Source organism: Platalea leucorodia, assembly GCF_965183815.1.
Source record: "Platalea leucorodia genome assembly, chromosome: 15".
Lineage (NCBI taxonomy): Eukaryota > Metazoa > Chordata > Aves > Pelecaniformes > Threskiornithidae > Platalea > Platalea leucorodia.
In genome coordinates, this window is record NC_138837.1 from 14,515,249 (window position 1) to 14,531,422 (window position 16,174).

A 16,174-nucleotide genomic window follows, 5' to 3' on the forward strand; every position below is an offset into this window, starting at 1 on the left:
GCTGGCTACAGCTCACCCGCCCAAGCCGGGCCCCATGGCTCTCCCAGCCCTGCCCCACCATGACCCCAGCCCTGCTGTCACCCCGAGGTGGGGTGGGTGCTGTGCCACGCGTCCAGGCCTGAGTGCTGGCCCTCGCCTGCCTGCCTACCTAATCCCCGCGCTCGCCATGGAGCAGCCCTGACGTCCCAGGCTCGCAGGACCAGCAGGAGGAGGAAGAGGAGGTGGGCAGGGGCCACGGCCCCCTGCGCCTGCACCATGCCGCTGCTGCTGCTGCCGCTATTGCTGCTGCTGCTGCTGCTGCCGCTGCTGCTGCTGCTGCCAGCACTGCTGGAGCAGTGCCTGTGGCACAGCACTGCACATCACAGCATGGCGCGGCGGGGCTCTGTGACCTCACAGCCTGGCCTCTGCACCACGGCTGCATCCCAGGGCACCGCCCCTCCCCCAAGCACCGCCCCCAGCACACCATGCCCTGACACGTTCCCCTCGGGATGGCGGGGCTCCCAGAGGGGAGGGAGACTGAGACTGCCCCATCATGGACCCCTGCTGGGATCCTGTGCAGCGCAGGCCCCTCACGTCATGGTCCTGTCTGGGCATCACGGTCGGCTCTCCACAGCGCTGGGGCAGCCAGCACAGCCAGGAGCAGCCCTCTCCAATGCTGGTTCTATGTTTCCTGGTGCAGGCAGGTGCTGAGGGGCCGCGCTGAGGCCAAACGGTGCCAGCATGGGGAACGCTGGTTGCGCACCATGGGGCTTCTCTTGGGAGCTGCCCTGGCATGGGAGTGCCGCGGTGGCCCGCTGCCCCAGGGACTGACACACGGGGTGTGAGGCACAGCTGTGACACCTGCCGAGTCAGAGCACAGCAAAACTCATCAACCCAGGCTAATCCTGAGGCAGTTCAGTGTAAAACACTGCTTTTTGGCTTCCAAGGGATCTGGCCTAAACACTCCCCCAACAAGCAGACTTGCTGCATCTCTTTGCAAGTTGTGGGTCTGTTTTGTCAAATGGGTCACAAGACAGAAAACTTTTTAAAAAAAAACACCCAGCTTTACTCAGCATGGAAGCCTTTTGCCTGCGTCCACTGGTTCCCTCTTGTGCAGAGCAAAATATATGTGAAAGCCTCCTCTCTGCCACATACAGCCGTTGCCAATGAATTCCTGGGTCTGCAAACTGTTGCACTTCCTCCTTCTACACCCTTGTGGAGGGAGCAGAGGTGGAGAAGGGTGGACCTCTTTTTGGAGGCAGCACTGCGTATGGGAGTGCACAGGTGCTCAGGGCAGCTGCTGGGCAGCCTGGGTGATACGGGGTGCTCGGCACAGGAGGAGGAGTGCTGGGAGAAGGTGCTTGTAAAGACCAGCAAGGCAGCTGTGATGATAGGGAAAGGCTTTTCTGCCTGGCTCCCGTACCCTTCAGTCGCAGCTGCAGAGCAGAGTCGTGAGAAGACTGGCTTTGTGCTCTGTCCTTTGTGTCATCTGACGTGCTCTGAGAAGATCCTCCTGAGTCAGACTCCAGGTCAGCCTTAATGGGATCCATTGGATTCAGCCAGAATGAGTTTAGATATTTTCCAAAAGCGTTCCTCCCCTTTGTTGACAGCCTGCAAAGCTTAACCTCTTTCTCTTTACACTGCCATACTGTTACCCCTAGCCTTGGTTTTCATTCTTCCCAATTTATTGATCACCACAGTCCTTGCCAAGTGATGTCAGTGCCACAGCAACTCCACTGGCAGAAAACCTCTTCAGCTTCCGCTGGACTTGGGAAGGGATTTCCTAAAGCCTCCCTCCTCCACGGCTACCCCAGCAAGCAACAGTGGAGCAGCGCTGCCCGGCTCCCCTCCTGCAGCACAGCCAAGCAAAACAGCAGGCACAATGCAAAAATCAGCCTCGAGCAACGGCCCTGAGTGATCTGCATCAGACATTCAAAAGCAGGAATAAGGCAATTAAACTACAAACAGAAACACATCACGTGCCTCTGAGGCTGGTGTCATGGGCAGAACTGGAGGAAAACTGCCAGCAAGACCTCAACTCTGGATATGAGGAGAGCTGACTTCAGGCTGCTCAGAGAACTACTCTGTAAGGCCCCGTGGGAAAAAGCTTTTGAAGGTGCTGGGGTCCATCAGTGCTGGTCACTTTTTAAGTACCACCTCCTAAGAGCACAGGAAAAGGCAATTCCAAAATGTTGGAAGTCAAGCAGGCAAGGTAGAAGGCCGGCTTGGCTGTTTAGGGATCTTATGCTAGAACTAAGACGAAAAAAGAAAATGTATGAGCAGTGGAAGCAAGGTCAGGCGACATGGGAGAACTACAGGGATGCTGTTCGCCACTGTACGGAGGAAACACGCGTGGCCAAAGCTCAACTAGAGCTGAAGCTGGCCAGTACTGTGAAGGACAATAAAAAGGGCTTTTTTAATATGTAAATAGCAAAAGGCAGGCGAGAAATAACATTGGCCCATTACTGGATGAGCATGGTCACCTCACAAACAGGGATATAGACAAAGCAGCAATGCTTAATGTTTTCTTCACCTTGGTCTTCAACACCAATGATGGGCTCTGGGACCCTCAGAGCCCTGGGCTAGAGAACCATGACTGCTAGAAGGACAAACTCCCAACCAACCCCGAACTTGTGCGGGATTTGCTGCTCCAGCTGGATCCTTAGAAGTCAATGGGGCCTGATGGGATTCATCCGAGGGTACTTAAAGAGCTGGCTGATGTCATAGCGAGACCTCCCTCAATGATTTTTCAGTGCTCTTGGGAATCTGGGGAGGTCCCAGTTGACGGGAAGCTGGCAAACATTGTCCCAAACTTCAAGAAGGGCAACAGGGATGACCCTGGTAACTACAGGCCTGTCAGTCTCACCTCTGTGCCTGGCAAAATTATGGAGAAGATTATTCTGGGTGTTGTTGAAAACACCTGAAAGACAACGCAGTCATTGGTCCCAGCCAGCACGGCTTCACAAGGGGAAAGTCCTGCTTGACTAACTTGATTTCCTTCTATGACAAAATTACCCACCCAGCTGACCAAGGGAAGCCAGTCAATGTAATCTTTTTGGACTTCAGTAAAGCCTTCGATACTGTCTCTCACAGTATCCTCCTGGACAAAATGTCCAGCATCCAGCTGGATAAACACATAATGCAATGGGTGGGCAATTGGCTGATGGGTCAGGCTCAAAGAGTTACAGTAAATGGGGTTACATCGGGCTGGCAACCAGTCACTAGCGGGGTTCTGTAGGGATCCATCTTGGGGCCAGTGCTCTTCAATATCTTCATAAATTACTTGGATGCAGGACTGGAAGGTTTGTTATCGAAGTTTGCCGATGACAAAAAACTGGGAGGAGCCATTGATACTCTTGGGGGCAGAGAGGCCCTGCAGAGAGATCTGGACAAATTAGAGAGCTGGGCAATCACCAACCATGTGAAGTTTAACAAGGGCAAGTGCCGGATTTTGCACCTGGGACATGGCAACCCTGGAAGTACCTCCAGACTGGGGAACGAGAGGATGGAAAGCAGCCCCGCAGAGAGGGGTCTGGGGGTTCTGGTCGATGGCAAGTTGAACATGAGCCAACAGTGTGCCCTGGCAGCCAAGAGGGCCAACTGTGCCCTGGGGTGCATCAAGCACTCTATGGCCAGCCGGTCGAGGGAGGTGATCGTCCCGCTCTACTCTGCACTGGTGCGGCCTCATCTCGAGTACTGTGTGCAGTTTTGGGCACCACAGTACAAAAAGGATACAAAGCTACTAAAGAGTGTCCAGAGGAGAGCCACAAAGATGGTGAAGGGTTCAGAGGGGAAGCCACAGGAGGAGTGGCTGAAGTCACTTGGTCTGTTCAATCTGGAGAAGAGGAGACTGAGGGGAGACCTCGTTGCAGTCTACAGCTTCCTCACGAGGGAAGAGGAGGGGCAGGCACTGATCTCTTCTCCCTGACAACCAATGATAGGACCTGAGGGAATGGCAGGAAGATCTGCCAGGGGAGGTTTAGGTTGGACATTAGGAAAAGGTTCTTCAGCCAAAGGGTGGTGGAGCATTGGAACGAGCACCCCCGGGAGGCAGTCTTGGCACCAAGCCTGACAACATTCAAGAAGCAATTAGACAACACCCTCAGAGATATGGTGTGAATTTTGGGGTTGTCCTGTGCAGGGACAGGAGTTGGACTCGGTAATCCTTGTGGGTCTCTTCAAACTCAGGATATTCTAAGTTTGGGAGGCTACACAAACACTGACCACCAGCGTTTGTGGGGCTGTGAATGGGGTTCCCTGGACACTTTAGGGCCAGCAACAGCTTTTGGTCCTGGCACCTTTGGTGGGGGAGGAATCCCTGGAAAACACTGCTCTGGAGTGACACTGAACAGCAGCTTCCCGAGGCCAGCAAGGCCTGGAGCACATGGCCAAGGTGCTGGCTGTCTGGCCAAAGTCAGCCCCTAGGGAGGAAGGTCTGGGGAAGGCACTGCCAACCCTGGGGGAGAGGACAACCCCCCAGTCTTGTCCCCTAATGCTGCCCTTCGAGAAAGACAGAGGAGGATGACCGACAAATGAGTGTGGGATCTCCCAGTGCAGATGAGATGAGCAGCCAGCTTTATTGTGCTGGGGGATGGGAGCCAGCACTTGGGGCTGGTGCATGACTGGTCAGCAGCGTCTTCCAGGACAGCTGTATGGCTTTTGCACCCGACATTGTAACCGTGGCTGGCTGGAGTGGCCGCTTCTTTCAGGCACTGGGGAGCTGTGGGATGGCCCCAGCGGTGCCTGGATGCTGGGACTGGAGCTGCTTCTTGCAGGTGCTGGAGACCCTTGGAACAGGCCCAGTGCCACCTGGCTGGCAGGGCTGGGGCTGCTGCTTTCAAGTGCTGGCGAGCCGCAGGGTGGTCCCAATGCCAGCTGGCTGGCAGTGCCCAAGGTGCTGCTTTCAGCACTTGGGGCTGGCACACGGCTGGTCCCGCAGCTTCTTCCAGGCCTGCTGTATGGTTTTTGCACCCACTGTTGTAATCATGCGCGGTGTCTCATCTGGTCTGGCCCACGCTTGCTGTAGTAACTGCTTCTTTCAGGCACTGGGGAGCTGCGGGATGGCCTCAGTGGTGCCTGGGTGATGGTGCTGGGCCTGCTGCTCTCAGGCACCAGGGAGCCATGGGACAGCCCCGATGCCACCTGAATGGCAGTGCCGGGGCTTGCCAGCTCTGAATTGTCACTGGAGGCTGTGAGGGGAGGCAGGAAGGTCAGCAGCATGGCCACCCAGCCCCTGGGCAGAAGAGGCCATTGTGGTGCCCACAGCCCTGCTGGAGCCAAGCCCACCCGAAGCCCCTGCTACCAGGCCTAGCCTGGCCTCTGGCCCCAGCGCAGGGGCACCCGGGTGCTTTGCCTCTTACCAGTGGCCAGGCCAGCACAGCAGTCGCACTCCCAAGTGGTTGCGCTGTTCCCCAAGTAGGAGCAGCGTTGTTGGATGCCTTTGGCAGCGCAGGAGCTGCACAGGAGCAGTTGCCAGGACCTGGGGAGGCAAACGGGTTGCTGGTTGGGAGGACAAAGTGACACAAGCAAGGGATTGCCTGGCAGAACCCTTGTTCTTAGTCCATCCTCCCCAAGCACATGGGGAGACAGAGATCCCATGCAGAGCCCTAGACTTCTGCTTTGGCAACTTACCCCTCTTCCTCTGCCTGCTCCCTGCCTCCCGGACAAAGGCACTTGCTGGCATTGCAGCCGACACGCCTCTGGTACACCAGTCCAAAGGCCTGGTCACTCTCCCGTGATGGTTGTCTGCTGGAGAGGGAAGAGAAACTGTTGAGCCCCTGCTACCCCAGCATCGGGCAGATCCAGGCTGTCCCTGCTCTTCTGCCCCCACCCCGCTTTCAGCTCCTCCATGAAGCAGAGGACAAGAGTCAGGGGACAGCAGAAGGCCAGGCCTGCCGGGGCAGTCCCTGGCCTGGCACCGCCCTCACACCTGCCGTCTTGTGAGTTGGGAAGAGAAAAAACAACCTCTTGGAGATTCGAATCCCCATGGTGAGCAGTTCCATCACAAACTGATCTTTGTTTTGGCAACGCAAGCAGCAGAAGCAGACGCCAGCATGGACAGCCTGTTTCTGGATGCAGCTCCGGTGGAACCAGGCGTGTTGGCATGCTGGGCATACCATGGTGCGGTAGGACTTTTTGTCCTCCACGAGGTCCAGGCAGATGATGCAGGTGCTGTTCAGCTGTGGACTGGCCTGCACTGCTTGCTCTGGGCGGTGCTCCCAGTAGAAGGACCTGGGGGGAAGATGGAAGGGGTGGGCGAGGCGAAGTGACAAGTGCTGAGCCCTTCCCTGGCAACGGCGAGGACGGCAGAGGAGCACTGAAGGCGCCGCAGACCCTGTCTGGGCTCTGGCTCTGGCTGTGGCAGGCTGCTGGGAAGTGTCCCTGTGGGATCCTCACTTGCTGGCAGGAGGGGAGTTGCAGATGAGGAGGCTCCTGCACGAGGGCCGGCAGCCCTTACTGAATAGGGGCTTTAGAGTGTAACTATAAAAGTTTAACTATTGTACAAAAGGATTGAAGTAAGGAGTCTTGTAATCTCTCAGTGAAGGACAGTTCCTTGATAAGAACAGCAACTTGTCTTGAAAACCAGCTGAAACCGACCCTGCAGTTGGGACAAGAGTCAAGAAGCAACTGAGTCTGCGCAAGAACAAGGGGTTGCTAGCAGTGACGAAGAAGAGTCATCAGCCTTCATCCCCACGACCCCCCGTGACCACCACCAGGAGGCACTCCGCAAGCGCAGTTGGGAGGGGTTTATGGAAATGACCTCTGGGGGCTAATTCTAATACAAAGCAGGGACAGGTAATGCATATGTATAGGCGTATTGGGAAACATTATGTATATGTAATACATTGTCGTATAAATCCAGGACAAGCCACCATGTGGGCACACACGACTTTGGCGGGATGACCCCCCGTGCTGCCCAGCGCTGAATAAACGTACCTGCTTTACAACCTTACGGGTTGTGGAGTCTGTTTCCGCACGTCAGTTTGGCGAGCCAGCCAGGAGAGTCTCTGCTCGACTGCGGGATCGACTGCGGAGCGGACGCTCCTAGGCGCGCCCCGAGCACCTTCCTCGGAGGAGCCTCCGCTGCCAGCCGCTCACCGTGTGAGCAGACAACAACCTCCTGAAGCCACGGATTAAACGGTATGTTTTACAAGAATCTGAATCTGAATTCTCTCAGTGCCAGGAGGCACACAAGGCGCGAACATCGTTCTTCCACTTCGATCGGTCTGCGGCTGCGTGCTCTGGAGTCCCAAGGGCCACAGCGCAGTCTTCTGTTGGTTTTTTCCTCAAGACATGACCGATCCAGTTCCATCTCCTCCTCCTCACTTCATTACTGATTTTCTCCATCTCCGAGTTGATGCTTGTCGTTTCTGCAACTTTTTTTTTTTTTTTTTTTCCCGGGAGGAGGTAGTTGGCCTCCTGCCCAACCCCCATGACTTGAAGGGCCAGTGGTTTTTCTGTCAGGGTGGCCTTCCCTTAGGCTGCGTTGGTTCGCGGCACCTTCTTCAATTTTATCCGGTGCACCCTCCAGAGAGGGATCCCTTATCCACCACCCAGGGGACGCGCCTTCTAGCCGTGCAGCCCCAGCCGAAGGATGTTTGACAAGAAGGGCCAGTAAGTCGTACGCTTGGCCGGGGCTGCTGGTAAACCACGCAGAGACATCTGGCGTGCAGCATAGTCCCTGTAGGGGAGGAAGGTACCCTGGCCGATAGAGGGCCAAGGAGATTTGCTGACCGATAGAGCGGCTGCTAGCGATCTTGGGGGTAGATCGAGCAAATCTGAGGTCACCGCTGCATCCCGGTATCGGGAGCCAGGACGGACCTGCTAATGACTGTATAAGAAGCAGGGGAAGGGTAAGCGGACCTCTCACAAAAAGTATTTAAATCTTTGCAGCTGCTGAAGGGATATCAACTGGAGCAATAATTATCTGTTTCATTTACCCGGGTATTGCATGTTCGTATTGTATGTATTGTATGTATGTATTGTATGTATTGTATGTTGAAAATTTGTGTGTATGTGTGTTTGAGACACAGCATCGCTTTGAAGTGAGTGCGGAGTCCTGATCCGTGGTTTTGTTGTCCCGCAAGGGAAACGGCCAGAGACGGACGAAGCAAAAGAAAAAGGTTGTAAGGATGTAAAACAGTAATTCTGTAACCCTCTAAGTGGTAAAGTGTGGACTATGGAACTAACTGTTAAGATACTGCGGGAATACAGGAGAGAACTGGGACCAATAAAATGGGAGGGTCCCAGCAAAGTAAAAAGATACCAAAGAAATCTCCATTAGGTTGTATTTTATATCACTGGAAGGACATAGGGGGTCCTCCTGGAGGAAATGTGAATAAGAAAACTCCTCTAATTAAGTACTGTAATCAGTGATGGCCACTGTATAAATCAGATGATGAAGTATAATGTCTTGCTGCAACTCCTGTTATTTTTAAGGAGGGAGGGAAAATGGGACAAAGCTATGTATGCAGATATGTTTTTCACCCTCCAAAATCACCCTGAGTGGCAGAAAGATTGTGGTTTTAATTTTGCTCCCCAAGATCCCATGGTGTTGGCTTTGGAAAAGGAAATCAGAAAGAGTTAGGGAAGTTGAAGCAATGTTGTTCAGCATGTAGTATTGGACAGAGGTGTTTGAAGGTGAAAGAGAAACCCAGAGAGGCGGAAGAAAAGTGCCTTTCCAGATGGATGATGTGGATAAGTGGAAGGATGCAGTTAAGAGGTACAGGGAGGACCCAAGTGAGATTGTGAAAAGGTTTGAGTGGATTACTAAGAATTTGGACCCGGATTGGAAAGATGTGGATCTTATATTAGATGCTATGACTGAAACTGAGAAGCAGCTTGTATTAAAGGCAGCCCGAGCTCATGTAGCCCAAAGGCAGTTAACTGGTCTGCTCTGTATGCTATCAAGCAGGGGCAGACTGAAACGCCCACGGAGCTTTTAGATCGCTTACGGGCTGCTGTGAGAAGATTTATTACTATGGAACCGGAGTCAGAAGCTGCCACACAGCAGTTGGTATCTCTGTTTTTGGGACAATCCACTAATGATATCAGAAAGAAACTTCAGAAACTTAAGGAACCAGATATAAGGAATGTAGAAAGTTGCTAGAGGAAGCGTGGAGAGTATATCAGAATGGGGAGGGGGAGGACAGAAGGAAACTGGGAAAGGAGATAGTGGCTGCATTAGCTCAGCAAAATTTGGAAAGAATGCAAACAGGAGGAACTGGGCAAATAGGGAGAGGAATGAACAGTAGAGGAAGGGGTAGTCTGAGATATAATCAATGTGCTTATTGTAAAGGGTTCAGACACTGGAAAAAGAATGCCCCCAGCAGACACGTAATTTGAAGACTGTGGCAGAAGTACAAGAGAATGATTGACGGGGACCAGGGGAATCCTCCCTCGCGAAACCCTTGGTAAAAGTTCAGCTAGGGAAAGAAGAGAAACCTGTAGAATTTTTAACAGACACAGGTGTCACATTCTCTGTATTGAATCACACCTTGTTAAACCAAATGTTAATGATGTGAGAGCAACCGGACAGGTTGAAAAGGCTTTTTCTTGAGACCATTAAAATTTAGAATTGGGAAGAGTGTGGGGATTCACAAATTTCTCTACCTGCCTGAGGCTCCTAGACCATTACTGGGGAGGGACCTATTAGAACAACTAAATGCCAAAATAAAACTTAGAAATGGGGAAACTGAATTTAAAATACCAGATGAAAATCACATTGAAATTTTAAGTTTGGTTAAAGCAATACCCCGTGAAATTGGAAGATAGGCGAGGGGTAAAAAGTATTATAGAAGAGTTTATAAAATTTGGACTATTAATTGAATGCTCTTCAGAATATAACACTCCCATTCTGCCTGTCAAAAAGCCTGACGGCAAAACTTATCGATTGGCGCAAGATTTGCGGGCAATAAATCAAATAGCTGAAGATTTGTATCCAGTAGTGGCAAACCCATATACTCTGCTGGCTATGTATGCTGTAGCATACTTCTTTAAACAGTTGGTTGAAGTAAGCAAAAGATGGCCGGGGTGCCTTCGGGCAGTGGCCGCTGTTGTTTTGATTATCCAAGAAACTAAAAAATTTACTTTGGGACAAAAGATGATTGTGTAACCTCCGTTTTAGAACAAAAAGGGGGACACTGGCTTTCACTATCAAGATTCTTGAAATATCAAGCAGTTTTGATGGAACAGGATGATACAGACACAGCTACAGTTATCAACCCTGCTTCCTTTTTAAGCAATAAACAGCAAATGGAGACTATCGTGCATGATTGTATAGAAACTATTGAGACTGTATATGCAAGCAGAGCAGACTTGAAGGAGGAGCCACTGGAGGAAGCCGACCGGACCGATGGGAGCAGTTTCGTAAAGAATGGAGTTCGAATGGCAGGATATGCTGTAACCACCGCAGACCAACTGGTGGAAGCAAAGTCACTCCCTAAGGGCACATCTGCACAACGAGCTGAAATAATTGCCCTAGCGAGAGCGTTGGAGCTGGCCGAAGGGCTGCGAGTAAATGGACGGATTCAAAATATGCCTTTGGTGTAGTCCACGCCCATGGAGCAATTTGGAAGGAATGAGGACTCTTGACTGCTCAAGGGAAAAGTATAAAACATGCTGATATAATTTATGCTGTACAGCTTCCATCAGCAGTGGCAATTATGCACTGCAAAGGACATCAGAAAGGTAACACTGACAGGGAAGTGGGAAATAAATTGGCTGATTACGAGGCAAGGCGAGCTGCGGAACAAGGTGAGGTATTAAGGATAAATCCTGAAAAATCTTTGCCACTACCTGAAACAATTGAATATGATGAAAAGGATCAAAAGCCGATCACTAACTTAGGAGCTGAAATCAGCCCATCAGGATGGGCACTGTTGAAAGAGAACAGAATAATAGTTCTCTTTAGCATATTATGGTAACGTATAAAAACAGAGCACAACAAAACTCACTGGGGAACTGAAGCCTTATACAAGTCTCAAATTGTAGCTAGAAATTTATATCGGACTCTAAAGACTGTAGTTAATAGATGTGAAGCATGCTTAAAGAACAACCCAAAAGTAGCTAACCATGTGACATTTGGAAATATCAGCAAAGGAAATGTTCCAGGTTAAAATTGTCAGATAGATTTCTCGAAACTCCCCAGATAAGGGGGATATAGGTATTTGCTAGTATTAACTGAAACTTTTTCAGGTTGGCCAGAAGCATTCCCTACCAGGACAGCCAAGGCTTGGGAGGTAACTAGAATATTAATGCAAGAGATAATACCACATTTTGGGGTTCCAGCAACCGTATCCTCTGACAGAGGACGACATTTTATCTCAAAGGTAGTACAACAAATTAGCCGCCATTTGGGTATAGATTGGCAGCTTCACACCCCATATCGCCCTCAGTCGAGTGGCCAAGCAGAAGAAAATGAACCACTTAATCAAACAGCAGATTGTGAAATTGGGACAGGAGAATAACTTAGCTTGGCCTCAGTCTTTCCCTTTGGCTCTCTTGCGCATAGGAACTAGGCCAAGAGCAAAAGAAGGACTGAGCCCTTTTGAAATCTTAGATGGACGACCCTATGGAATACAGAAAGGGATGTCCACACAGGCTGGGGATGAAATTATAACCTCTTACATGGTAGTATTAAGCAAACAACTCAACAAAATTGAGAAACATGTGGCCGGAACTCGAAGTAGATGTTTAGATGGACCTGTACATAACATCCAACCTGGAGATTATGTCTATGTAAGGTCTTTTGCAGAAAGAACCTTGGAGCCACAGTGGGAAGGATCTTTCCAGGTGCTCCTTACCTCGCGCAAGTACAGCAAAGAAAGCTTACCTTGTCACGACGCTGATTGTAAGCCTAATAGGAAGACTGGGGGCATGGGAGAGTAATACCTTTTTGGAGCTACATGACAAAATTGCTAGCGCCATAAATTGGTCTGACTGCTGGATTTGCTCACACTTGCCCACAAACGCAAGACATGGCCACCCCGTGGTCGCTACCATTTTCCCCAATTTTTCGGAGGTAGCTAATGCCTTTAACAATATATCCCTCCCCGAGCAAGCAGAGATACCAAAAAGGAATTTCGAATGGCAGATAGATTTAAGCCTACTCTGGAACGAGACTGAAGGAGTACCTTGTGTCCAGAGGTGCTACCTAGAAAACACCACACAGAATACGGGAAGGAAGAGCACAGACAGACATTGTGGAATTTCGAGTTTTATTGGGGCCTACTCCAGTTGCACTAGTTACATCAAGTATGGAGGTGCAAATATGTGGAACAGCAAGCAGATTCGGAAAAACGCCAGCAATATCCCCAAAGGCTGGCCAACTCCTGTAGGTCAGGGATGGTACTGGATCTGTGGAAAGTGGGGATATAAGGTATTGCCTTTAGGGTGGAAGGGCCAATGTGCTGTAGGGACTATAGTTCCTAACATTACTATTGCACAAGACTTAACCAGTTTACGCATGCTTGGCCTATTACAAACCTATATGAAACCTGTAACCCATCCAATCAAGAGAAAACTAAACCCTTTCATAACGAGGCCAACCAGGTTTCATAGCTTTGCGAGGTGGTTTCTTCCATGGTTAGGAGTTAGTGAATTAGAAACAGCCTTAGTTAACATTTCAGCTACAATGGAAATTATTAATAATGCTACAGCTGATGCACTCACAGCTCTACAGAAAGAAATTTCTTCCTTAAAACAAGTAACACTTCAAAACAGGCTAGGGCTGGATTTGCTTTTTGCTAAAGAAGGAGGTTTGTGTACGGTTATTGGTGAACATTGCTGTACCTATGTTAACCAAGACAAGAGGATTGAAAAAGATTTATCTCAAATTTGGGAAAAAACCGAAATCTTGCATGAAGTGGCCCAAGATAACACATCTTGGGGATTTAGTGACTTAATAGAAAAATTAACATCTTGGTTACCAAACTTGGCATGGTTAAAACAATTGTTTATTATGACAATTATAGTTGTAATTCTGTCTATGGCTCTGTGTGTAATAATTCGGTGTGCTTGGTGGCATTTCCAGAGCACAGGGGACTCCTACAGCGAATGGAAGAAGAACCAACTTTGACGAAAACTTGAATCTAACAAATATTTTGAGAAGATGTTAGATAAAGAAACATTATCTTAAAATAAGATATAGTAAAAGAATTTACTAACTGTATAGAAAAGGGGGGACTGAAAAGGGGCTTAACCAACTTCGATGAAAACTTGAATCTAACAAATATTTTGAGAAGATGTTAGATAAAGAAATATTATCTTAAGATATAGTAAAAGAATTTACTAACTGTATAGAAAAGGGGGGACTGAAAAGGGGCTTTAGAGTGTAACTATAAAAGTTTAAAAGTTTAACTATTGTACAAAAGGATTGAAGTAAGGAGTCGTAATCTCTCAGCGAAGGACAGTTCCTTGATAAGAACAGCAACTTGTCTTGAAAACCAGCTGAAACCGACCCTGCAGCTGGGACAAGAGTCAAGAAGCAACTGAGTCTGCGCAAGAACAAGGGGTTGCTAGCAGTGACGAAGAAGAGTCATCAGCCTTCATCCCCACGACCCCCCGCGACCACCACCAGGAGGCACTCCGCAAGCGCAGTTGGGAGGGGTTTATGGAAATGACCTCTGGGGGCTAATTCTAATACAAAGCGGGGACAGGTAATGCATATGTATAGGCGTATTGGGAAACATTATGTATATGTAATACTTTGTCGTATAAATCCAGGACAAGCCACCATGTGGGCGCGCACAACTTTGGCGGGATGACACACACACACACACACACACCCCCCGTGCTTCCCAGCGCTGAATAAACATACCTACTTTACAACCTGTTTCCGCACGTCACAGCTGTCCCTCGGGCTGGCTGTCGCAGCCACAAAGCGGAAAGTAGATCATCTCGGGAGCGTGCCAGCGCTTTTTGTGCTGAAGCATGAAAGGAAGGGAGAAACCCCACTCTCCTGCCCCACCTTCAATCCCTGGCGTGTACTCTCCACCCCTTCATTTTGATAACACCTCCCTTTCCCTCTCTCCTCACAGGGAACCGCTGTGAACTCAAGAGGTTAAACCAGACAACAGCTTGTAATAGCTTACTCGTGCAGGTCAAAAACTAGTATAGTCTTTTCCTAAGCCACGTATTTACCGACCACTTGCTTTTTGCTACTGAGAAAGGACAGTCCTGCAAAGTTTCTTTTATTTAAAAAAAAAAATTAAAAAAATCACTTTCACTCGGAGATGCTTCCAAACGCAAGCAGAACAAATGCACCCCCATTTCCCACAGCAAAATATAATACATTTCTGGGAAGGGCACAAGACCGGAACCCCACGATGCTGCAGCTGGTCCTCTAGGGCACAGGACGGTTCAGAGACTGACCCAGCTTCCGAGTCTCTGCTTCCAGAACAGCAGCTTTGGGCTCCCTGGCCACAGCTGCTGAGGAGGAATCCAGCTCTTGGCAAATCTCTGGCAGCTTCCGGCTGGTCTTTGCACAGCAGTCTTGTGCCAGCTGCGTCTGCAGAAGGGACACCTGAAAGAGGCAAAAGGCCGAGCTCAGACAGGCCCATGCTGTTAGGACCATCCGTAGCTCCACAGTACCGGCTGTCAGGGAAGACACGCCCTCTAACTCCAGCCCTGACAAACACTTGGTCCTTGTGGAATGGGAAGTAACAGGTTCCCAGAGTCACCCCGAACTGAACTTCAGATTATCATCAACAATTCAAGTTTCTTTCTGGCAACGGCAACTCACACCTACAGCACTGACACATTACACGTATACTAAAGACAGAGGTTCCCTACAGGATTTAGTAACCCAACTCTTTTTTCCAAAAAAGAGATTTGGGCTACTGACACCCGAGTTCCACATGCTTTTTCCTCAGCAGGAGGACTACTGGTTACACAAGGTAGCGAGGAACCATTCTGTTATGACCTAGTTTGAAAACTTGACAGCTAGCACGTGAAAAGGGAACAAACGCTCATTTTTCCTAACGTTAGAGCATTTCACAAATGAGCAGAGCATAATTTGATGAACAAAGCCCAGGGGGGAAAATGAGCCTTAAAGGACTGCTGAGGCCTTGAAAGTCCTCAAACTCTATTATAATTTCCTGGCAACGCAGGGTTGTGCCTGCTGGGCTTTTTGGCGGGAGAGACCCAGCTGCTCTCACCTCCTGTTAGGTTTGCAGTGCAGCTCAGCCACAGCAGCTCTGGCACGTTCCCCTCTGCCTGCTTTGGAGTGGAGGAGATGCCAGCACTGGGAGCAGTGCTCAGTGCTTTGCTGTTTTGGGGAAAACGGCTCAGGTCAGAGGTTTTCCTCTGTTTTCAAAGTGACGTGCGCTTTGCCAAGGGCTGTGTTCCACATGGCAATGCAATCCCCAACCTCAAGCTAGGAATATGAGAATATTCTTTCTTGGCGAGTGAACTCGAATAACAGAAGCAATTCCCAAAGGAGTTTTATGGCTTATGGAACCTGCTACGTTTGAATTACGATACCAAGGTCTGTCAACATAAAGCCAAAGGCGATAAAAAGTGGGACCCTAACCTGCTAAGCATCTAGAGCAGACTAGATGTGAAACTCAGGCAGCCAGCTCCGGAAGGGGAATGCGTGGTGCTGAATTAGAAGCCAGTTGTGTGCACGGAAAGTAAGACGGCAAAGGGACTTCACAGCAAACAATATGCGTAGGCTAGGGAACGCCACCACTGAAGAGAGGGTCAGGTCTGACCTTCTCTCTGAAATAACAAGGGCACCTTTGGGAAGGCTGGCTTGGAAGCCTGAAAAACCCTCCCACGATTTGGTAGGTAACCCAGAGGTATGAGTGGGAGAAGCGGCCATCTGCTGCTAAGAGCATCTCCCAGGAAGCGTGAGATCAAGTTCCAGTTCCGCTGTTTCCCAGACCCAGAGGAGTGCCCTAACTAGCCAGCTGAGGACTATTCTTTGAGCAGAGCGCCTTCGTTTTCCTGCTGAACTGCTGAAGTAGGTCCACGGGGCAGGCAGACACAACAGTCACAAGGGGAAGGCGGTTCAGTTAGTTATCCGTAGCAACAGAACTTCAGATACCGAGACTTCCAGGTAAAAACATCCTTAGGCTGTAACCCGATGGCTTCAGCAGCATTCTTGGCTCACTTGCCAGAGCTAAGCATCATATACTTTACTCGCATAAATCTTACATGCATTTTGCCCTGAACACCGGTGAAGATTCACATC

The 16,174-nt window shown here is 49.9% G+C and overlaps 1 protein-coding gene across 1 annotated transcript in view; it reads right to left on the reverse strand.

Annotated features, from left to right (window-relative positions):
* Positions 1-14,294: 14,294 nt before the first annotated feature.
* Positions 14,295-16,174, reverse strand: part of LOC309597899 (uncharacterized protein) — a gene marked incomplete at its 5' end in the record, with an annotated part of 29,138 nt that continues 27,258 nt past the window's right edge. The window contains one exon of the mRNA XM_082327890.1: positions 14,295-14,503. Coding sequence (XP_082184016.1) covers positions 14,324-14,503 — 180 coding nt within the window. The 3' untranslated portion in view covers positions 14,295-14,323. The remainder of the gene's footprint in view (positions 14,504-16,174) is intronic.